This window comes from Candoia aspera, chromosome 5 (assembly GCF_035149785.1).
Source record: "Candoia aspera isolate rCanAsp1 chromosome 5, rCanAsp1.hap2, whole genome shotgun sequence".
Taxonomy (NCBI): domain Eukaryota; kingdom Metazoa; phylum Chordata; class Lepidosauria; order Squamata; family Boidae; genus Candoia; species Candoia aspera.
This window is the reverse complement of record NC_086157.1, coordinates 48,898,663-48,922,682: the sequence shown is the minus strand read 5'-3', so window position 1 is coordinate 48,922,682 and position 24,020 is coordinate 48,898,663. Positions and strand designations below refer to the sequence as shown.

The 24,020-nt window shown below is 37.2% G+C and overlaps 1 protein-coding gene across 1 annotated transcript; it reads right to left on the bottom strand.

The window, feature by feature from the left end:
- Positions 1-1,551: 1,551 nt before the first annotated feature.
- MBTPS2 (membrane bound transcription factor peptidase, site 2) lies at positions 1,552-23,807 on the bottom strand. Its single transcript, XM_063305175.1, has 11 exons — positions 23,568-23,807; positions 21,381-21,529; positions 20,945-21,083; positions 18,260-18,363; positions 15,529-15,656; positions 13,065-13,183; positions 12,020-12,200; positions 10,525-10,619; positions 7,745-7,946; positions 4,162-4,237; positions 1,552-2,872 (listed from the first exon to the last, which is right to left on the bottom strand). The coding sequence occupies exons 1-11, from the start codon at positions 23,640-23,642 to the stop codon at positions 2,650-2,652; spliced, it is 1,491 nt and encodes a 496-aa protein (XP_063161245.1). The 5' UTR covers positions 23,643-23,807; the 3' UTR covers positions 1,552-2,649.
- Between the last annotated feature and the right edge of the window lie 213 nt (positions 23,808-24,020).

The window sequence follows — 24,020 nt, the reverse complement described above, 5'->3', positions numbered from 1 at the left end:
TTCCATTCATAACAATAGGACTTGCAAACTATGCTATTTGTCTAGCCATGAAATGATCAATATTAAGTTCAATAGCTAAAGGAACAGTTCTGCAAACCAGCATATAAGCTTTGGAGAAACGTAGCTTGAAATAAAAACTTTATTTTGTGATCTAGTACAGGAGACATTATTATACAGTTACAATAGTGATAATTAGATTCTTCAGTAGAAATAAATATGTAACCTCTACATGAACCCAGAGATTGATCACAAAAAGTCACTACTATAATTGTGCACTATAACCCCAAGACTGTTTGATCAGAATAAATGTCTACTGAACTCAGTGGGATTTAGTCCTTAAGTATGTTGAGGAAATCTGCCTAAGTTAAAGCATGTACAATCTGTCTGAATAAAAAACCCTAGTTTCCCATCTGATAATTTATAGTTCGTTCATTTTAAAAACTATCAATTACACTTATTTTAGGTTTATATTTATATATGCCTATTCTATCAGGAAGTTTTTCCCATATAAGCCATGGAAAATATCCCTCCACATCCACACTATTTCCCTTCTCTAGTATGTATCTTTGCTGTATATATTTTACAAAATGAAAATCCACCATTTTTCTCATGTCTCACGCTCAGAACAGCAATTTGTAGCAATGCCTATGAGGCCTTTTCTAATATTTCAACTGTAGGAAACTAATTTTCTTGTGAACAGATCGCTAGGTAGACCCAAGAGCATTCAAACACTATCATGGTGACACAGTCATTCTCCATCTGTAAGAACTCTATAATAAAACTGAATAGGTGGGGTTGTGCAAATATACTAAATATGAAAAATGAGGAAATACACAAGTGGAACATACTTGACAAAAGAAAACAAAATCATCAGTAGCATTTGCAAAAAGGAATCCTATGATGAAACTTAATTCTCAGCTCTGAACCTTCAGCAAAATATTACGGGTTTTTTTTTCATCAACAAGAAGTGCAGACATACTTTTCAGAAAAATCATGTTAGATCATTCCAAATCCATATTGAGCTATGACCTCTGGACACAAAAGGTTACATAGTGGAAAGATATATCTACAGATATATAATTCACCTTATTTAAAGGCATGTAATAAATCCATCTACTTGCGAATATGCTATCTGGGAATCTAAAGTAAGTGCATATTCATTTTGAACAAATACTACAAGGAAAAAAGTCTTTTATTTACAATCATTAAGTCTTGAACTTATAATTACAAGATAATAGTTGGCCTTTCAGTTTGGGCTCATTTGGAAGTATGCAAGTATCATAAAATGGAAATCCATTCATAAATAGGCTGTTTACATACACAGAAAGCAGTCCACACAAGATCCAACATACAAGTCAAAGACAGTGGCCTGAGCCCCAAAACTGTATTTTGATTCTGTATTAATAGGAAAGTCACCCCCAAATCAGCTGTCTAAACACACACCATTTGGCAATCATATATATCCAACACTGACTTACTGTTTTTCCCAAGACCCTTCTACTAAACAGTTTCAGTAATCTCACCACTGATCTCCATCCCCAATTTGTAATTTCTTCTTACAAATTGCATGGAAAAATCACTTAAAACCTCTGGGAAATTCAGCAGCAAATGTTAGTTACGACAGGCAGCCACCAACTAGGCTGAACCTCCTGACACTTGACTGTCCACTTGAGTTCTCAGCCCTTCTATGCAGGCCTTCTCTCTTTAGCCCAGATCCAGGAAAACAAAAGTAAGGTGCTTTGAGTCTCTGGCCCAAAGCCCAGTATTGCAGAACTGTCTATCCAATTACAAAAAGGATAGCAGTATAATCATGTAGTCAGACATGTAAGGAAGGTTCAATGGGAAATTTCTTCTAAAACCAAACCTATAGTTATAGAAGAGGCTTATTGGGAAGTGGCAGTCTTCTATTTATCCTTAATATTCTGTAAAACAGGAAAAGTTGCCATAGCACAGTAAGGTAGGAGAAAAGGCATACTGTTGCTTTGCCCAATCAAGAACAATGCTCCATCTATAATTCACTGAATCTAGCTGACAAATCAGAATTTTTTAAAGACTAAACCCGCTTTCCTAATTACTCCTGGAATTATAAAGATACAGTCTGGCTTTCACTATTTCTGTCTTTGCAAATGTGATTTCATGGGAGAGGCCCTTTCGGGGGGAAAAATGCCTGGATTTCATCTATTTATTTCTCAGTGTGGGATCAATTTTTAGATGCTTTAGGGGACGCTATGATGCCATACCAAGACTAGGGGTATGTCACACATTTCCATTACTATTTCACCTTTCCACATTGTTCCAATATGTCCAAGCTGACCAAGCAGCAACAGAGCCCAGTTTTCTTCCTTTTGGCTTTAACATGCAATCAGATGCACTTCAGAGTAATCACTGAGCTCTGGGCACCATATTCGTTCCCTGAAAATGCCTCTGGAGCCATATGGGGTCCAAAGAAATGCTGAATATGCCTCAACTGGCGGGGCAGAGGGCTCCAAAAATAACAATATGTTTGGGAGGTATCTATGGACACAATCTTTAAAAAGATTAACGCTATTTTTCTTTCCATTGACCCACCCAACTGTCATTTTTAGAAGGTGATATATTTCAGTGTTTTCTAGATCAGCATAATAAATGCTATCAAAATATGCTGTTACGTTATCGTGCTGTCACAACCCAGAGTCCTAGAGCCACATTAGCAGCCAAAAGTGCACTGCCAGCAAGTAAAATTAAGAAGCCAAGAAGCTCCCTGTTTTGCTTTTCAACAATAAATGTGGTAGCAGTAGCTTCTAAGAAAGAATTCAGTATCCATTGGCCATCCAAAGCAAAGCAGGGAATTGCATTAATAACAGCCAGTGCTCCAGAGAGTGAAATCAGGTATCTGTTTAAGATTGTTAAGGTGCATGATCAAAGTCATCTTTTTTAAAAATATAGATTTTATAGTTTTAGCACATTGGAAACATAACAATTTTACTGAACTAATATTAATTGTATCAATTTTCTATCATTCTTTTCTAGTTCTTCCCGTCTTCACTTCATTATACTGATATATCAACCACAGATATAGTTTTTCTCTAATGGGACTCCTTTTCACTTCATAACTATAAATGCTTACCAAAGTAACTGAAGAGTAATGACAAGCAACCACAGGTATTGATTCTATTCTTATTGAATGCTAGGTTGGTCTCCACTAATCAATATTACAGCTAATAAAATATTGTAATAGCTAATATTACAGAGGCCTGGCAGAATGGGGCAAAGAGTCCTTTATGAGTCCCTCACATGTTGTCCTGGTACTCTGTGCAGGAGTGGTATAGGCCTAGTTACCAGGGTGGTATTACTATAATCCATATGTTCTCTATCTAGCTTTTCAGATCTTCACTGGAAGGTATGTATGTTGTTTTAAATGACTGAGTGAAGATCATGCTTCCATTGCTATACTGACTGTCCCACTACCAACAAAATCCCTGATTCAGCTGACTCAAGTGGTCTTGGACATGCTATAGGAAACCCCAAAGTGTTGCAAGATTTCAACACTCAAGCTTGACAGGTACAGCTCACTTCCATAACCTTTACCCAGAATATTTTTAAATTTAAGTCATCGGACAAGCCACGTGCTTAATCTGTTTCTTGTCATAAAAGTAAGTTATTGGTAGCTAGCATTCTAGACAGCAAATTGCTTTTTCCAACAGAAAATAAATAGGCTGCTCCACCCACCACCCATATATAAGGCCGTCCAGAGTTGTTACAGAGTGAGGCAGCCTTATAAATAAATAAACAGATTCATTTATCCAGGCTTCTTAAAGATTTAATGCTAACATTTTAATTTGTGACTTTATCTGTTTATGCTTGTACGGACATTTTACTGTAAGTTTGTAAGCCATTAAGGAAATGGACAGTGTATAATGTTTAATATATATATGTAACATGCAGAAAACGTTAGCTACTCTTTACTTTCACCATTTGCTGTAGCTGGGTTGTATAAATCAAAGTCTTTCAGCATAGCTGATAGCTTCGAGCACTTAAATAGAAAACATACATAAAATAAGTTAGAAGAGGCTGTTCAAAAAAATAAAAATCAAATGGCTGTGGTCCTTGGACATTGTTATATGCATGACAGATAGTCCCAGTGTCTTATCTCTAAAAGTCCACACAAATACGAAAGGATACTTGCAGAATGTTTCCATTATCACAGGCAAGTCCAAAGTTAGAAAGCTGTATCGAGGTATGAAACTGCTGAGGCTCACTGAAACAAAGAAAGGATTTTCTAAGTTCGTTATAAAAGCAAAGAGCATTTCAACACAAGTCATGTCTAAATCTCTGTTCACAACAAATACAACTTTGTTTTCATTTTCCCATAATGTATGGCAACATTGCTTCAATAACTATGCAACATTCACAATGGTCTATATTTTGTGAAAACATTAGGTCTAACATATGATACACTTACTGTTGTTTTATAATCAAGTATCTATAGTCAGATAATAGATGGGCAGCTAATGTTTACATCTGAGCATTCCAAATGTATTTCAGTAGAAGAAAGGCAAAGACAGCAGCAAACCGGAAATATATTTCATATCAACTGCCTATAGCATTCGTGTCCCTAAATATATTGTGCTACATAAAATGGTGAACAAATAAAAGGAAACCATTATCTTTATGGTTAAATATTGAAAAAGTATTATCTCTGTTGAGATTTGTTTTTAAGCACAAAGACATAATGTCAGTGGTTTAAAGCTGAAAATGTAACCTTTATGGAGTTCAAGAAAGTCTCTATACATGCAGAGAAACTTCCTTTAGAGTAGACATATACAAGTTTATATTGCACAAATAGAATGGAGAGAGAGCCAGTTTGGTCTAGTGGTTAAGGCAACGGGCTATAAACCAGGAGACTGAGAGTTCCAGTCCCACCTTAGGCATGAAAGCCAGCTGGGTGACCTTCAGTAATTCTCTCTCAGCCCAACTCACCTCACAGGGTTGCTGTTGTGGGGAAAACAGGAGGAGGAATGAGTATTAGGTATGTTAACCACCTTGAGTTATTTATAAAAATAATAAAGGCGGGATAGAAAATAAATTATGTGTGTGTGTGTTTCCTAACAATTAGAGCTCAGTTTCTTAAGACAAACTTTTATCAAAAAACTGAAAAAACAGTAGATGACACAAATAATTGAAGCATGGATAGCCTATAAAAGCTAAACAGAAGTGTAATATGAAAAACATTTATTAGAACATCTTATAGCATTATTTTCATATTCCTGAATACCAGCTTCCCAGGTACCCAAAATTTTTCTGCTTCTGTTAAGAACCAATGATCAGTGTACATACATACATATAAAATAGATTATTTTATGCAGTGTTTATGAAGCACATGAAGAATAGATTTAAGGGACTAGATTTAGTACATTGGGTCCCGGAAGAACTATAGACAGAAGTTCGCAACATTGTTCATGAGGTGGCAACAAAATACATCCCAGAGAAAAAGAAAACCAAGAACGCAAAATGGCTGTCTACTGAGACACTAGAAGTAGCCCAAGAAAGAAGGAAAGCAAAAGGCAACAGTGATAGGGGGAGATATGTCCAATTAAATGCAAAATTCTAGAGGTTAGCCAGAAGAGATAAGGAATTATTTTTAAACAAGCAATGCGCTGAAGTGGAAGAAGACAATAGAATAGGAAGGACAAGAGACCTCTTCCAGAAAATTAGAAACATTGGAGGTAAATTCTAGGCAAAAATGGGTATGATCAAAAACAAAGATGGCAAGGACCTAACAGAAAAAAAAGAAATCAAGAAAAGGTGGCAAGAATATATGGAAGATTTGTATAGGAAGGATGATGATAATATCGGGGATAGCTTTGACAGTGTGGTCAGTGAGCTAGAGCCAGACATCCTGAAAAGTGAGGTTGATTGGGCCTTAAGAAGCATTGCTAATAACAAGGCAGCAGGAGATGACGGTATCCCAGCTGAACTGTTCAAAATCTTGCAAGATGATGCTGTCAAGGTAATGCATGCTATATGCCAGCAAATTTGGAAAACACAAGAATGGCCATCAGACTGGAAAAAATCAACTTATATCCCCATACCAAAAAAGGGAAACACTAAAGAATGGTCAAACTATTGAACAGTGGCACTCATTTCACATGCCAGTAAGATAATGCTCAAGATCCTGCAAGGTAGACTCCAGCAATTCATGGAGCGAGAATTGCCAGATGTACAAGCTGTTTTAGAAAAGGCAGAGGAACTAGGGACCAAATTGCCAATATCCACTGGATAATGGAAAAAGCCAGGGAGTTTCAGAAAAACATCTATTCCTGTTTTACTGACTATTCTAAAGCCTTTGACTGTGTGGACCATAACAAATTGTGGCAAGTTCTTAGTGGTATGGGGATACCAAGTCATCTTGTATGCCTCCTGAGGAATCTGTATAACGACCAAGTGGCAACAGTCTGAACAGACCACAGAACAACAGACTGGTTTAAAATTGGGAAAAGAGTGCAGCAGGGTTGTATATTCTCACCCTACCTATTCAAATTGTACGCAGAACACATCATGCGACATGCTGGAGTTGAGGAATCCAAGGTTGGAGTTAAAATCGCTTGAAGAAACATTAACAATCTCAGATATGCAGATGATACCACTTTGATGGCTTAAAGCGAGGAGGAACTGAGGAGCCTCGTGACGAAGGTGAAAGAAGAAAGTGCAAAAGCTGGCTTGTGTTAAACCTCAAAAAACCAAGATTATGGCAACCAGCTTGACTGATAACTGCCAAATAGAGGGAGAAAATGTAGAGACAGTGACAGACTTCGTATTTCTAGGCACAAAGATTACTGCAGATGCTGACTGCAGTCAGGAAATCAGAAAACATTTAATTCTTGGGAGGAGAGCAATGACAAATCTCGATAAAATAGTTAAGAGCAGAGACATCACACTGACAACAAAGGTCCGCATAGTGAAAGCAATGGTGTTCCCGGTAGTAACATGCGGCTGCGAGAGCTGGACCATAAGGAAGGCTGAGAGAAGGAAGATAGATGCTTTTGAACTGTGGTGTTGGAGGAAAATTCTGAGAGTGCCTTGGACTGCAAGAAGATCAAAGCAGTCCATACTCCAGGAAATAAAGCCAGACTGCTCACTTGAGGGAACGATATTAAAGGCAAAACTGAAATACTTTGGCCACCTAATGAGAAGACAGGACACCCTGGAGAAGGTGCTGATGCTAGGGAGAGTGGAAGGCAAAAGGAAGAGGGGCCGACCAAGGGCAAGATGGATAGATGATATTCTAGAGGTGATGGACTCGTCCCTGGGGGAGCTGGGGGTGTTGACGACCGACAGGAAGCTCTGGCGTGGGCTGGTCCATGAAGTTACGAAGAGTCGGAAGCGACTGAATGAATAAACAACATGAAGCACGTGCCTACAGAATAAGCTCCATAGTAAGCATTTAAGCTTTTTTTGTAACTGAAGTACATGTATTTATTTTGCATACATGGCCAAATACATATATGTACATCTAAGGAGAAATATATAAATCTAAGTAAAATTGTAAGTAAAAATATATAAATTTGTAATCTAAGTGAAAATATATGAATTTGATTACTGTGGAAGCAGACTAGTATTCACACTCAGTAAAAGACTACAAAATGTCTCATAAACCTTAGCAGTGAAAGAAATAAGTGAATGCAAGAGGAGCTAAATCAGCTAATTGTATATTATGCATTTATAGGCTCAAATTTTGTTAGCATCTTCCCCAAATCATACATACCTGTATATTGGAGATGCAGTGGATGACCAACGAACAGCATATCAATTTGAGGAGGATGCTTCACCCTTATGAGCCTGGTTTGATTTTCCAAGGAAGGTGTTACACACATACTCGAGATAAAATCCTTTGGGCAATCTTTATTAGTTTGGCAGAGCTGACTGGCCTCAATAGTTTTCCGTGCTGGCAAACAAGCATACTGGATCTGAAAATTTAAGTAAGTATTAAATGTAGGCCACTGAGAAACATTCACTATACATGGGCCTTAACAAGCTAGATGGAATACAGGAAAATACATTCTAGTTATTTTAAAATGATTTACATATTCATTACCACTTGCTCAGAATGAGACTTCTACTACAATCTATACAAGATTGAAATTCCACAATTTCCACACAGTATCTCAAAAGTATTATGGTTGAGAATGCAACAATATGCTATAGACTCATAGGGTTATATTCCAAGTGGCAGAATGATTAAATAACTTACCTGATTAAGTGAGGAAACATTAGGGAAGGATAAGAGAAAAGTCCAATTGAAAGAGAGTGGGGAAATAGACAACTTTTGGCCCAGTAGACAGGTGACTCTTTTGATAGATCACTGGAGAGATAAAAAGTGTTGGGTTCTTGGGGTTTTCTGAGCTTTGTTGTTTTCTTGCAGACATTTCCTTACCAGGTAACATCATCAAGTGAATGGGAGAGTGGACTTTGCTGGCTGTTAAGTCTTTCTTTCTTTCTTGATGATTTCTTTATTATGGTATTGCTTCTTCCTGGACTGTTTGTGTGGTGCTGTACCCTGCTTATTAGGATGTTGACTGCTAGGGAGGATGTGCTCTGAGCTGTTTGCTTCTTCCTTGACTTTTGGTTATATCTTTTACATGGTACAAATGGAGTTTATGTGTCGTTGATGGCTGATATGTCTGAATGCCAAGCATCCAGGAATTCCCTAGCATTTTTGGATTTAGTTTGATGTACAATATCAACAGTTTCCCAGTAGAAATTGTGGCTGAATTTGCCTGTGTGTTAAGGGATTAATGAATTTTTCATCATGTCTTCTGATTGCCAGGTGATGTTCATGGATGCATTCTGTGAGTCTTCTACATATCTGTGAAGCACAGACCTTACATTTTATGTTGTAGATGGCCCCTGTTTTTTCTTCTTTAGTATCTGGGTCTTTGGGTTTGCTTACAATGTTTTGGAGGGGTTTTGTTGGTTTATGTCTTACAGTGATGTTGAGCGGTAGTAGTAGCTTTTTAGTTGTCCCAGATATGTTTTTGAAGTGATTCTTTTCATAGGTTGTTAGGTTTTGTTGTAACAGGTTGTGTAGCCAAGCACTTTTTAATAAAGTTTTGTGGGTATCCGTTGTGTTAAAAGATGATGTACACATAATCTGTTTCCTCTTTTTGAGGTTCCAGATTCTGCAGCATGCATTTGCTCATTTTATGCTGATCCCCTTATGGGCAATGTTGCTTTAGTAGTGGACGCTGTGGGTTGCTTTTCAATAAACCTGGGTTTGTTGCTTCCTCTGTTGAGGTGGAGATCCAGGAAGGGTAGTTTGTTGTTGTTGTTAAATTTGCTGTAAAATTTATTCCTTTAAAGAAGTTGTTGATCATCTCATGTGCCTTCTCTGTTTCTTTTTTATTATGATAGAAGTGTCATCTACAGAATGGATCCATATTTGGGTTGTACATGCAGGAGTGCTATTGCTTCTAGGTGCTGCATCAGAATCTCAGCTATGAATCCTGAGATGGGGGATCCCATGGGTGTTACCTCTGATTTGTCTGTATATTGTTGAACTGGAATTGATGAGGCAAAGGTCAGTAAGTTCCATTACTCTGTTCTCTGTAGAGTTTGGTGTGTTTTGTAGTAGTGCTGCAACAGATTCCTTTGTTAGTTCTGGATCTAGGATGTGAAGAGTGCTGTAACATCAAACAAAACCATAATTTCCTCTTTTTTAATAGTTAGGTCCTGGAGGCACTGAAATGGTGAATTGATATTCATTCCCATCTATGAGGTGTCCAATTATTTAGTGAGTTTTTTTTGGCTAAATTGTGTATTGGGGTCCCTGGTAGTTATATAATTGGGCAGAGTAGTATGGGGGGGTCTCTGTGTAATTTAGGGAGTCCATAAAAGCATGGGAGAAAAGGTCCACAGCTTTTTATCCACCATTGTTCTAGCAGCCAACACCCGGATAAGCAGGGAACAGCACCAGATGAACAATCAAGAAAAAATAATACCCTAAAACAAAGTCCACCCTACCAAAACTGGCAGAGCAAACCTACATAATAGATGACATTACCTAGCCTGGCAATGAAATATCTATAAGAAAACAACCAAGCTCAGCAAACACCAAGAACCTAACAGTTCAATCCTGAGCAATGTATGTTCTCTACTACTGGAAGTAAAAAGGGTGTGTTTTTTTTAAATTAACATTACATTTCAGTGCAATAATGTTTTCAACACTTATTTAAAAAACCTAATGAAGCGGTTTCTATATCTACTATCAAATCTCATTTATTGGAACATCCCTGTTATGCCTGTCAAGCCTAAGATTTGAGAAAAGTCAGCTAGAACGTTCAAGTGTGAGTGTTTTTGAACAAAAAATATACACATCCATTTTCGATATGACAATTCATTTAACTTCATTATTTCAAATTCTGAGATGCAATAATTCTGTCAAAGAGCAGTTTGTACACCACTGAATTCTCAAGCACAACTTATGATATACAGTATTCCAGACATACAGATCAGTACTTTTCTCATTTATTTATATAAAAAACTTACCAAGTGGCTGTTCGGATTATTACTGTAAGAAAAGCAGACATCTGTGAGGCTATTGTTGCTACAACATTCAACAGTGCCATCAAGTCTTTTAAAGCCTGAAGAGAAATGCAACTTATTATATTTTCAGATATCATAGATCAACTGATCTGCAATTCCAGATGTAATAAGAAATTCAACCTTTTCCACTCCCTGCAGGATATATGTATGTCCCAGTGACAGTCAGAAATAGCTAAAAGTAGCCATCAGTATCTATAGGGTGACATTATCTCCCATTCATCTTTATAAAGGTATTTTGACACAAAATAATATCTAGGACTATACTAAAATCTGTTCTGTGGGCGAACTACTGGGGAAGTTGCATGAGACTCATTTAAAACAGACTAGTTTGGGCTGCATTGACACTCTTGAGCTTCTTTCAAGTCTGACAAGTAGTGGATCTGTTCCAATTTATGCTGTCCTTGTATGTCCTGACAATGCTGTGAGGAAAGCCAAGCCAAACCTTCCAAATTAATCAGCCCCAGAAGAAACACTGCAAAACTGTTATCATAGTGCTTCCTCTGGAGTAACAGGTAGAGTGGCTGCCCCCAGTAAGAACTACTTCATCCCACTCTCCCTTTGGGATTCCTCTTCTTCCTCCATAGACTGATGACCAGTTGGTGCCTTGGCTTATTCTTTCCCCCACATAGTGTTTCCTACCAAAGCACTGGCCAGCTTGTTTTTCTTTCTCCCTCTCCACAAATATGAATACTGGGAGGTAAAGCACGGAAGGGGGAGTGTTGGCTGATTTACAATCTCCCACTGCTGGCTGGAAGAAACACCAGCCGGCTCAAGCAAGCAGTCTTTAGGAATGCTCACTTGGCAGCTTCTGTGTATTTGGATGAAGAAGCCAAAAGCACAGATTAACTTGCTGGGAAAGGGGCTACCTGGGAGGCCAGAACATAGGAACAGCCCTGCAAGCTCACAATATTATTTTGCATTGGCAGGCTCTAGGTGTTAAGACGACAGAGGGAGATTCATCTGCTCCGCTTGCCAAGGAGACATTGTTTTTTCAACTGCCATAGTGAAGCCAACAGATTGTGCTGCAGCAGGTAAACTAAATCCACAAAGTTTGACAATTCAGCCGGTAAGTATGAGTAGACACCTAATCCCAGACTAAGCAAATATGTTAAAATTATAATCAACTATATAGGCAACCAATAATCATTCTGAACTGAAATAGTCATTCGATTAACAGGTAGACAGCCTAGTAATTGATTTAACATTTTAAATCAAAACATGTGTAGTTTCCAAAACAACTGATACATGATTACACTAGGCCTTGCTTTGGAAGAGGCATTCTGTTCCCAAGTGAGAGTACTCTTTAAGACAGTGTATTAACAATAATTAATTTTTAAAATCTGGCAATCAGATCAAGCAGGTGATTCTTCAGTTACGTAAAAATAACCCTTAATATACCATAAAGGTATAATTAGATGTAATGTAGAAACAAGTGCACCTCTAGTTGGGAAGCTTAGTTGATGTAGTATTGATGTTTTTATACAATAGCCTGTTTGTGGCTTCTGGTAGATCTTTCCCAGACAAGCATTCCAGTCTTCCAAACTATGAACTGAGCAATCTTGCAGACTAGTGACAAGGTCACCAACAAAAAGGCCTCTAGGCCCATTAGCAGGAGAATCCTAAAAAAGAGAGGAAAAAAAATGTTCATAGATTCTGGACTGAAGACAGCCTAGTTTTGTTTTGTTGGCAACATTTTCACATACAGGAGTTTAATCATGATCTGAAGAGGAATGAGCCAAGCAAACTTCCTATTCAACCAATCAGTGTAAAAAATTCAGTGCTTTCTCTTCTGATTATTCTGGCCATCCAGATCAATGAACAGTGATTAGCGCTAACTAAAACAATATCAATAGCCACTTCAATACAAGTAACACATTCCTGATGTGAATGTCATTATCTCAGTACCAGTTTTTTCTCATTTTAATAGAATGTGTTTACATTTAAACCTGATTAATAGCTTGTATTCATATGGAGACCTAATTATATTTCCTTATATCATATACAATTGAGATTTATTTCATACACATCACTATTAATACTGTACATAGTCTTAGCTCAGGGATGTGATGGTAATAATAAACTGAATTATTGTGAAAGAGAGCTTCAGTTACTTTATTTTATATCCTGTCTTTCCACTTCAAAGAGTATTCAATGTAGAAAAAAATAAAACTTTAATTAAAGCAGAAAAGCGAATAAATTATACAATATATATGAGTTTCCAAAGTTACAGCAGAATGTCTCCCCAATTTTAGGCAAAGATTATTTCAAATTAAATAACTAATGGGGAAAACCAACACAATTAACCTCATAACATGGAAACAGAATTTGACTGAGCATCAGAGGTTCTATGGCCATAATTTCTGAAGAAGGGACCTCCCGGTATATGTCATCAGCACTTTTGGAAAAGAAAAAAAGCACCACTATGCTTGACTGTACAGATGGCGAACTGTTCTTCCAAAGAGCTGAATTTGTAATGCTGTTACCTGGGTGACTTCAGTGACAAGTGCCCCTGCACCAGTGTAATAAAATGGGTAAAGAATAGCAGGCAGAAAGAAGAGAACTACAAGACTTGCAACACCAAGCACAAAGTTATGCCAGACACCTGCAAAACCAGAAAAATGAAACACTTAATGTCTACCCATACAAGAATAAGCTAAATAGAAACTTAACATGTAGAACGATTTTTTTTAATTTCATTACAATAACAATTTACTTAATATAAATCTCATAAATTCTGCTGCAGGACCGAAGCTAATATTAAGATCTTGAAAATGAAGCATTTAAATGTAACTAAAATTATGCTATGAATACTTCAAGATAACGGTAACAGAGCTCTTGATTTAAAAAATACATATGATAGTCATAAAAACATGACTGGGAACTACTCCAGCCTTCAACATAAAGCATGAACACAGCTATGACAACAATAAAGATGATGAACTACCTTAGAGGTATTTCTGAATGAATACAAAATAGAACAATCTCAGTGACCCAGGAAAAGGAATTCAGAACATACTTTTTAAAAGATGAATATTGAGGAATAACAATAAAGTTATACTTCATCATTTTGGATATTATAAATATACCTTCAACGACAATCCATTCAATATAATCTGATACTTGGAATTAAATCGCACTGAAGTTGTTTACTATTATAGCCAAGAATGTGAGCTGGAAAATTCAGTTCACAGCTGGAGCTGCTCCTTTTACAGTATATTAGTACAGAAATGGAATTTGAAAATAAAATAAAATAAAGCTAACCCCACTATTGCTCTTAAAGAGCAACATAGTAGGAACTATAGTTAGTGTGGTACATGGTTATCATTTTGGTTAAAAACAGAAAGCTCCTGCCAAGCTAGCACGACTCCTGGTGACTTCATGTACGCATCTATGTGGGCAACAGTGTAGAAGTATTTGACCATTGCCTTCTTCCAGGAAAAGTGTTTGACTTTCCAGTTTAATTTACAGCCCTGGGATTGCCCACTAGTCTCCCATCCAAATGCCAGTTAGGACTGACCCGGCTTAACCCTTGCTGATGGATAGTTTTGTTTGGCTATCTCTTCTTCAAATCTCTTTGCTGTGAAGTGTGTGGTTTTACTATTTTGCACTTTGATCATGATTCTCACTTCTTGAAACTTCCCGAAATCTCTGGATTGCTATGAAGAATATAGAACAAGCTAGCCTGTTTATAACTATGCAGATAAGAATATGTTTACCTTTCATTACTAGCTTACTTTAAAATAAAAATTTTACACTTGGAGCACTTAAAATCACATATGTCTTAAACTGAATTCATGCATAAATTCAGCCAGAATACTAATCCTCCCCATTCAGAGGCAAAGTATTTATAAGGGCTAAATTAAATGAATGACTGAAGTATTTTATTTTCCATTTCAAGGCATCCCAACAATGTTGTTAAACAGTCAGCCTCAATTAGCAGGAGAGATTGTGATCTACAATGGTTCCTCCTTTTTTTTTCTCACCAATTGCTGCTATTGTTTCTCTGCTACTTCCAAGACATGACTAAATGCAGAGGAACAATGACCTAAGCACTGTTTATACAACGAACAATACACTCAGTTATTGCCCATAATATATGATTTTTAATATTATCTGAAAGTATTAATGAGTAAAAATCAACTCAACAGAAGTACAGGAAAGAAGACACAGAGATTTATGTATCCAAGAAACTGAAGGATCTCTTTCTTAATATCCTCAATAGATCATTGGAAGGAAGTTAGGAACACCTGGACTCCTTCCATTTTCTAATTTTTAAACAGTACATGGAGTTTCATATGTACAGCAGCGAAATTTCCTATATATAAATCCTACAGCCTGTAATAGGAATCAGTCCCAGGCTGGACATAAAGAGCATACAACAGCTGTCAAGGTCATCAAAGGCAGGGGCTATATTTGGGGTTTAATCAGAAATAAATTAAAATTCCGTTTTAATTCTCATGAGAAATTGACACTTTGGAACAATTCTTAGTTAAAAAGGGCTAATTAATCTCAGTGAGTAACTAATATACCTTTAAAACTAAAAAGTTATGAAGAGAATCTAATTTACCAAAAAATCTGAATGGCAATAAGATACACAGCCCAAGCATTTATTATGTTTCTGTTTGGCCTTAGCAGCCTCAAAATACTCCAGTAGCTTTCAGCATATTGTAGAAGGCTTTTATAGAGGCTAAACTAACTATTTAATATTATCAACAAATTTTAATAGTTCCAAAAAAAATTGAATAATATACAAGAAATAGGGAATGAAGAATTGGAGTATCCTTTTTTGCAAAAATCAACTGTCTCAAGTTCTAAGAAATGTTAAGTAGGATTTAAAAACCTGGTGAGCCCTACAGAATTCACAGGATATGCTCAGTATGTCTACCAATCCCTATGCTTTCAGGTACAATGTAAATTATATTGCAATAGTAATCACAATTTACTCACCTGCACAAAATATTCTTAGTTGCTGAATGGGAGAAATTAGTTGTAAGTGGGTAGTGAATAGGTCAACAAATGCTCCAGGATAGACAATAAATATAAAAATTCCAAAGCCATTAAACCGAACTTGCTCTCTAAAAAAACAACAGAAAATATTTTTCAAGACTGAATCAATTATTTATAACTGAACAAATCAGCATGCTCCATTGTATCTGCATGGAATTTTACTTTCTATACTGCCTACTACTATATTGTTATACAGATGAATTGCCATTAACCTAAGAGGAATGTATTTCAGAATAAACAAAAGAATAATAATCATAACAAGCACATTTTGTGTAGCACTTAATATTTCATTTCAAATATTCAGTGTGCTTCACATCAATTATCAGACTATAATCTTTACCACAATCTGCAGGCAGAATCACTACCCTCCAGAAGGGGCATGGTATAAAATCAGCTAGAGACTATGGTTTGCTCAAGATTCAGGGATTTGAGTAAAGGCCTTCCTGATTTCTTACTCAGTCTCTGGCCACCTCACTACAGATCTGTGCAATGAAGGAAAAAGAAGCAGTCTAAAGCTATAAAAGCAGACAGAAATCAGGGAATTATTTATTTTATTTATCAAATTTGTCACCACCCATCTCCTCCCACTGGAGGGACTCTGTGTTATTAAGAGATTAAAATCTCTGAATTAAGAGATGATTGAAGGAAGACAATGAGGGTTCCGTTTATAGTGAAGTAGCTATTAGAAAATAATTTCAGGTCAAATCCTTCTTTATTGGACACCCTGTCTTACGGGAATCAACTGAAGCTGGCTTGTACTGGTGGGCCCAGAAGGCAATTCTTCACCCCATCTGTTCCCTAAAGCAATCGTGCTTGCTTGCCCACAAAAGAACCGGTCTTCTCTCCAATTTGTCTCAAAACAATGGAGTGCTTGGTAAAATTTAAAGGCTTACCAGAACACTACTAATTGAATTGCTGCTACAGCTTTTCACAGACACTATATGAATATTATGAAAGATAATTGGGCAACCTCCTACATTTGATCAAAACTGGTGTTTACACTAAGGGCATTAGAACAGCCATCTTTTTTCATAAACAGTGTACAAACAACAGAAGCAGTACAGTATGCCAAATTCAGAAAGTGACCTAGCTATACTGTTTTGTCAGTCAGTACTAGCACACCAAAGTACTGATTGACAATAAATGATGCAGCAACATGTAATGTGAGCATAACTATATAAAACAGAATGCAGTTTCTCTTTTTTTCCTTCAAGTAATTTTTATTTGATCAGTGACCAGGAAAAAGTAAACAAAAAGACAAAGAAAGAAAAAGTATGAAGTTGCCACCCAGCCCCAAAACATCTCAAGCAGGAAATGGAAGTAGTGTAAGAGTATATTATGGCACTAAGAGTGCAACTCTAAGACCAAAGTAATTCTCAAGAGAGTAATATTTTTAGCATTAACCTATAATCTATAAGACCAGAACACAAGTAAAATCAATAAAAATATTTCCTAAAACCTAAAAAGATAGTATTTTAACAACATAGGTTTAATCTAGTTAAACCATAGTACAATGAAACTGAAGAAAATAAAGTAAATAAAATTATCCCTTTACCATCTTTTGTCATATTTCCACTGTGGCAACACAAAACTTAGCCACTGATTGAGTGATGGAGGGTTTCAAATCTTCTAAAAGGAACTTCACATGGTGCTTATGTAATCTTCTGACAGGGGTAAAATAAAATTGGTTCAAACGTTCTTGAAAAATTTACACTGTATTAATACATGGCTGATTGTTTCTACCCCATTAGCACCACGTGGGCAGGTATGCTCAAATAGTGGAATTTTAGCATACCTGCCTTGCAGCAATGCAGAAGGCAGGATTTTAGATTCAAGTTTAAAGAATGCTTTTCTTGGCTTAGGAAAGGTAAGTAAACAGTTTGCTGGTTCCCATATACCCTTAGCAACCCAAATTCTACTATTCTGATACAACGTATGTACCTCAACGCAATGTTCCATATCATTCATTCTTTGCATAAGCATTTGCTTAGGCTGATTGTATCCTAACTAAATTAAAAATGTGCCAAAAGCCTATATGATGCCAGCTTCTTCTCTACCACCAATTTCCAGTTTGAGGTGAAGTCATCAGCAAAAACTAAAGATGACAAACCTACTGGAAAAAAACTTAAGTTTTCAGCCAATATTTAGCCATCAACCTCCAAGCTCACATCTGGATTTAGGGCATTCCTATTTCCAATGTAACCTTGGCATTTGCTTTCCTGTTAGGGGCAGCAGGTATAATTCAACAATTTCATTTGCATCAGCTCCAGTGCTTCTTTCTTGGCATAAATGCCCATCCACATGCTATATAGAATTTGGGCCAAAGATCTGGCCTCAAAAAGTTTTAATGCAACGGGAATTAATTGTCCATCTTTAGTGAAAAAGAAGCACTTAATAGTAGTTGATGATCTTGAGGCCAGGTGTACTACATATTCATGAAGTGTGCTCCAGTTCCTTTGGAGTAAAAAGCCATCCCAAGATTCTCTATCATTTCATTTCATTTCCTTCCTGTTTTGCTTTATTTTTGAGAATTCATTTTCTTGCTTGCTCTCTGGAAGCCCATATACTTTCATATAGGTAAACATGAGAGAAACTAAGAAACCATAGAAATTAAGGCTTTTAGCATATGATTTTTTTCTTGTTACAAAGTCAAAAACATGGACTGCATTACCTAATAGCTGCCACTCCATGGCCAACTTCATGTATAACACCACTTATGAGGATTGCTGTGAAGAAATAGGACAGCTGGCTGATGGGAAGGTTTACACCAGGCACCTGTTTCCAAAGACACAACAAGATGCAGGGCAGCAAGAGATGCAGTGATTGGTCTTTCTGCATTCTGTTAACACAGCTGCCCTAAAAACCACTATAGATTTGCCAATGCTCTTATGAGGAAGTCATTTTCATGAAAAATTAAGATACAAAGTAAGAAAATTATAATCCTATCATGTTTAGATACTACCCTGGTTGAAGAACCCCTACTTCCAAATCACGTACCAGCAGAGAGAGAGGCAGTAACATACCTCATTTTATTTCAAAGTAGCTCCTTAAAACAGAAAGCAAAATAGCCTAAATCAGACTCTTCCAACTTTTGTGCCCTCCACAAGTTTTCAGCTATAGTTCAACCAATGCCAGCATTTCCAATCCTCATGTATAGCCAGCCAGAACACACAGAGGGCACCAGATTGGGAAAGTCTATTTAAGATATCCTAAAGAAGTGCTTCATCCTGGAGAAAATCTATGTGGTCACTAACAGTTGACATTGACTTGATGGTACAAAATCAATCAAAGTAAGTGCTATTCAGAGTCCACTACACTCAATATAGCTGTTTTGGACAGCTATCTACATATGAAATGAGATTGTATGTAGATCAAATGAATGGAAAGTATTTAAGAGGAATATATTTCAATTTTAATCTGCTACTATTGATACAATTATCTTGATATTATTTGATTGTTTATTGCAAATAAAACATTAAAAACATGTTAATAAAAATACAACACAAGGAGGGGAAGAATTAACTCACCTCTGATTATGTGTTTACATGGCATACTTAATTAAACATGCAGTTCAGTTCTCATTTATAAATGCAAACATAATTGTATTTAATATTATATTCATAGCCAAGCTTGGACTACAATTGTATTGTGTCAAGCCCAAAAGAGAGCCATTTTGATCTCAGCAGAAAAACTGAAACTTTGGCCCGAAAACAATAAAACTCAACTTATAACTCCCTTTGCTGAATCTAATGATGGAGTTACAGGAACTGAAAATGGCCTTTTTTGTGTATTTCTCAGAATAGTGCAGTTCTGAAAGTTGCTACTTGAGTTACAAATGTTTTTGGTAACTAACAATTCAAAAGTCAAACACCATAAGACACTAATTCTTGATGAAATACCATTGATGACACTGGGAATGTCATTCCAAAACACCTCATAATTTTTCTCTGGACCATGCAATCTGGTAAGACTGACATTGTTCTATCTTCCTTTAGAGCATGTGTTTGTACTCAAGCTTGTAATCAGCCATTCACAAGAACACTAGCAGAAACTTCCGAGTGACTACTAAAAGAAAGTTACTAATTTTGAAAGAAGTTGGCTGTTTTTCTTTTTTCTTTTAAGCCATTCATATATCACCAATGCCTAAGAAATTTCTACAGCACTGGCCAACAGAAATTTCTAAGCTTGAAACACCTAAAGATTTATCTGTAGAACTGATTGAAGTGCTTTTGCGTAAGTTACTAGAATACTTTCTACAACCAAGGTGGCATTTTGATGGATACCTTGAGACTTTCTGCTTTGTTTTATATAATTCCCTTCTTTCCAAGAGCTCAGGGAAATTTAAATGAAGATTATCTAATTTTATTCAGATTGAGGAACCAAGGATCATGCAGTGATATAATTCAGACCTCCTTAATTCATATCTATCATTGTATCCATTACATCATACTGGCTTTCATTCTGTTTACTTGTCTTTATAAGATGAAAATGGCAATACATTTAAACAGAAAAAAATAAAAATGTTCTAATAAAATCTAATTATATTTGACATCAAAGCATTAAAAACACAGTAAAAAAAAATAATAGTTAAAAATGTGACAATTTGCACATTAAAAGCCCTTTGGAAAAACTCCATTTTTAACATTCTCTGGAACACCAATAAGGAAAGGGCAATTTGGTTTCCGGGAGGAGGCAAATCTGTTGTGATCAATGCCACAACAGAAATATGCTTCTTGGTTTTGGCTAACATGTGGGGAACAAGTGATAGCTTTTCCCAGGCAAAGGATCTTAAATGAACCAGAGATATTCTTAGATGGCTCCATTTTGGTTGAGCTTTTTACTCTCTCTGTGTGGTTTGCATATTTTAAATTTTTATAGTGTTTCTTCATTTTTAATAATGACTTTTTATATAATGTGTTTTTATATATTTGTTGTTTTATTCATCGTTGTACGCCGCCCAGAATTGCTTCTTGTGAGATGGGCAGCCATATAAATGTGATTAGTAAATAAATAAAATAAATAAACGGGTCGATCCTATAAGTACCTAGGTGTCAAATCTTATAGGGCTTTACAGGTCAAAACCAGCAATCTGAAGTATAGCTGAAAGCAAATGTACAGCATACAGGAGTTGTGTTTTCTTTCCCTTTTCCTGGACATTTTTTTTCTTTCTACATACATCATGTAATACTTTAGGTACCTTGGGTTCTGGGAAAGTAGCCCCAAAAATCTTTCTAGTACAATATAAAAATAAATACCAAGAGACGTGGCCATAGCAAAACTCTGAATGACTTCTTGTAAGATATTGATTTTATGTTTTATTTCACTGCTTAGATTATAATATAGAAATAAAACTCACCACAACCTGCAGCATTTGATCATTTTGACTTGCAGGATTTTCAGTTAGCATCTGTGACAGAGTCTGCATCAGTGTCTTCCCAAGCAGAACCACAGAACCAAACATAGCTGCTATGCCAAAAATCATCCCTATGTTAAACCTGAAACAAGAATGTAAATATTGTTATAAGTTAACATCATCTCCAACTTGGCAAGCACATATAGCAAATTCACCATCTATGAAGATAACTAATGGTTCCCAGTTCCCTATACCAGAAACATGCATTCATTGTACAGAAAAAAGCTATTCAATTCTAAAACAAAAGCCTATTCTATTTAGCTATACAATATCATGTAAGCAATCAGCTTCAAAAGAGTAGCCACTCTGATTGGCAGGGTATAAAAGAATTTCCACTAATTGTCTCATACACGCCTGAATGGTATTTTTGAAACAATACCAGAGATAAAGCAATCTGGGCTTCCATCTTCCCCAGTTGTAGAAGGGGCGGTTGAAAAAAGCCGTCTGCCATCGCATATGGAATGGAGAGACTGTCAGTCCGTAGGACGCAAGCCATTCCTCATAAGACTCTCTCAGAGAAGAAGATGACTGTAAGAGAAGATGAAGGCAGTAAAACAAAAAAGGAACTCAACAAGTTTGCAGATTAGAAGTACAATTGCACAAACTTCTTGTGTTTTCTTTTATTTCTGGAAATGGGTCCCTAACTAATGGGGGCTAGCAAGCCAACATCTAGTATGTTGAAAACACATTGAAGGACATTCTGGTAAAATGGCTATTAAGAGTAAATTGTTCATTCACAAAATGGCTGTCTTACCTATATACAAAACACCAATATACCAGAATATTTTCTGCCCCTTTCACTTGTTCTTCTGCTCCTGCTTATGTTTATCGTGTTCCTGAGAGGTAGGCACTGTTCTCAACTAAGAACTAAGCCAAGCCACCTATCATTTTTATTTCCCTAAAAAATGTATGGGCCCATATGGAATACACAGACATTCTAGGAAATGAAGATGATGCTGAAAGCTAGTGTCTGGTTTGCAATATGCCAGCTTTCCATCTTGTATTTAAATGTAAAATGTCAGGAGGGGCAAGAGCTTGCCAAGCATCAACAGAAGGTCTGTGAACATACTGGTAATCATGATTCCACACTGGAGAGCCAGATTTTGGACCAACTATGTCTTGTTCTTGTTCAACCTCTGCTGTATTTTTGACTATTTTCAGCTGTTCTTTGGAGTAGATGTAAAACATCGACAATGTATTGTTTATCAACATTCTTTTCCTAGAAACCACATCAAACAGCTGGAAAAGATTTGCTATTTTGGAAGAAACTGCAGTAGCTGATTCCTGTAATAGCAACGAAAGGGAAAACAATGAACCAATGTGTTTACTGAGATGAATGAGTATCTTAAGTGAAACTGCACATACTTAACTTCATTTAAAAACAAAATAAAAGAGGTAAGAAGAATCAGAATTCCAACAGTAGAATTTGAGAAGATTTGCAGGGCTTGGGGGATGTCATTGTTACTGCAATGTATGCTCTTCCAAACTGAAAGCATGGGCCTAATTCACTCTGAACATCAATCTATGGATGGTTCAAAATCATAATACACAGTACATAAAAACAAAAGCTTCTCAATTAAATAAAATACGATTTAAAAAGGCCATAGACATATTTGAAAACAATCAGGAAATTGACTTGTTTCTGACATGACCAATAAACCCAACAAACTATCCCCTCTTCTTCCAAGGACTGTTGGCAAGATTTCCAGCACTAGAAAGTAAGCCAAGCAGCAAGTAAGCTGCTGAGCATGCCTGCAGGCTCTTTATCACCAAGCATAATTCAGACTACCAGAACTAAGAGCCTGCAAAAATGTGGGCGACCACTTGATGCCAGCAAAGAGACAGAGGGCACTGTTGGCTGCCTTCTCCAGGCCTAACATTATGTTATGCATTAAAAAAAACAAAAAAAACAATCCTCTAGGGCAGTGTTCTTGGCAGCCTGCAAATGTGCGGACTTCAACTCCCAGAATTCTCCAGCCAGCTATCCTATGCTGGCTGAGGAATTCTGGGTGTTGAAGTCCGCACAGCTTCAAGCTGCCAAGGTTGAGAAGCACTGCTCTAGGGCAACTTAGGTTAACGATGTACAAAAGAGACTTCCGCACTCCAAAGGCGGCATTGTAAATGCAGCTCTGTACAGTGGGTATCCTTTTTCCGTTGAGCGGCTGAGGCAGGTTATCAGCCTTATTTCTGGCTCATCCCCGCGCCTTATAAGCACGTAAGACAGACAAGTGGCCAACATGGGCCCCTATCGGGTTTCTGTTTTGCTCTGCAACTCTTAAAATACGGAGTAAATTTAGGAGGTTGGTGGGGCGGGGCGTCAGCAACTGTTGGAAAAACGAACCGAGTCATTCCTCCTTGAAAGTAGCAGACAGGTTCCGCGTTAGGCGCCCCCTGCAGACAAGGCACGTAGGCAGAGCCCGAGCGAGCGTTTTGCAAAGCCGCCGGGAGAACGCACGTGGCCGCTAAGAGGTGCTCCTCTCCCTCCTCTGCAGACTTAAGCAAGGCATCGCCCGCGAAGAATGATTTCCCATTCATGGGCCTAAGAAGGGAAAGTCTCCCGTCTTACCTTCAGTACCGTGTCAGCTATGTATACGGCGCACCAGCCCCCCAGCACGCAGACCACCATAGGCATAGGAATCATAGCAGCGGCGGCAAAGAGAAGCAACAGCGGCCACAGAGACCAAGTCAGACATTTACAGTTTAGCGTCCGGAACAAAACGTCCCTCGGAACTAGGAGGAGGCAACCGCGTCTGTTGAGAAGGAGACTTCCGGCAAGAGCACCAGGAAAAAGCGTGCTCAGCGTTTGATTCTTGGCATTGACTTCAGGTTCCGCTTTGCAGTTGATAGATTGCTTCCTCAAAATGGAAACACTGGAGAGTTAACATATTGCGGGAATAATAAGGAAAGTCTGTTGTTTACATTTTGTTCACATAACAATTGTCTATTTAAAAAGTCCGAAAACACATCTTCTCCACTTATTCACACGCCTGGGTTTTCATTTTTCCTGAGGATGCTTTTT

Bases quoted from the DNA above. Each gene is read 5' to 3' on its own strand.
- MBTPS2 (XM_063305175.1), bottom strand. From the start codon at position 23,642: ATGATTCCTATGCCTATGGTGGTCTGCGTGCTGGGGGGCTGGTGCGCC. The intron at 21,084-21,380 runs GTATTGTTTCAA...TTCTTGTTTCAG, and splicing joins CCCAGATTGCTTTATCTCTG to GTTTAACATAGGGATGATTT. The intron at 2,873-4,161 runs GTATCCTTTCGT...AATCTTAAACAG, and splicing joins ATAATGGAAACATTCTGCAA to ATACCTGATTTCACTCTCTG.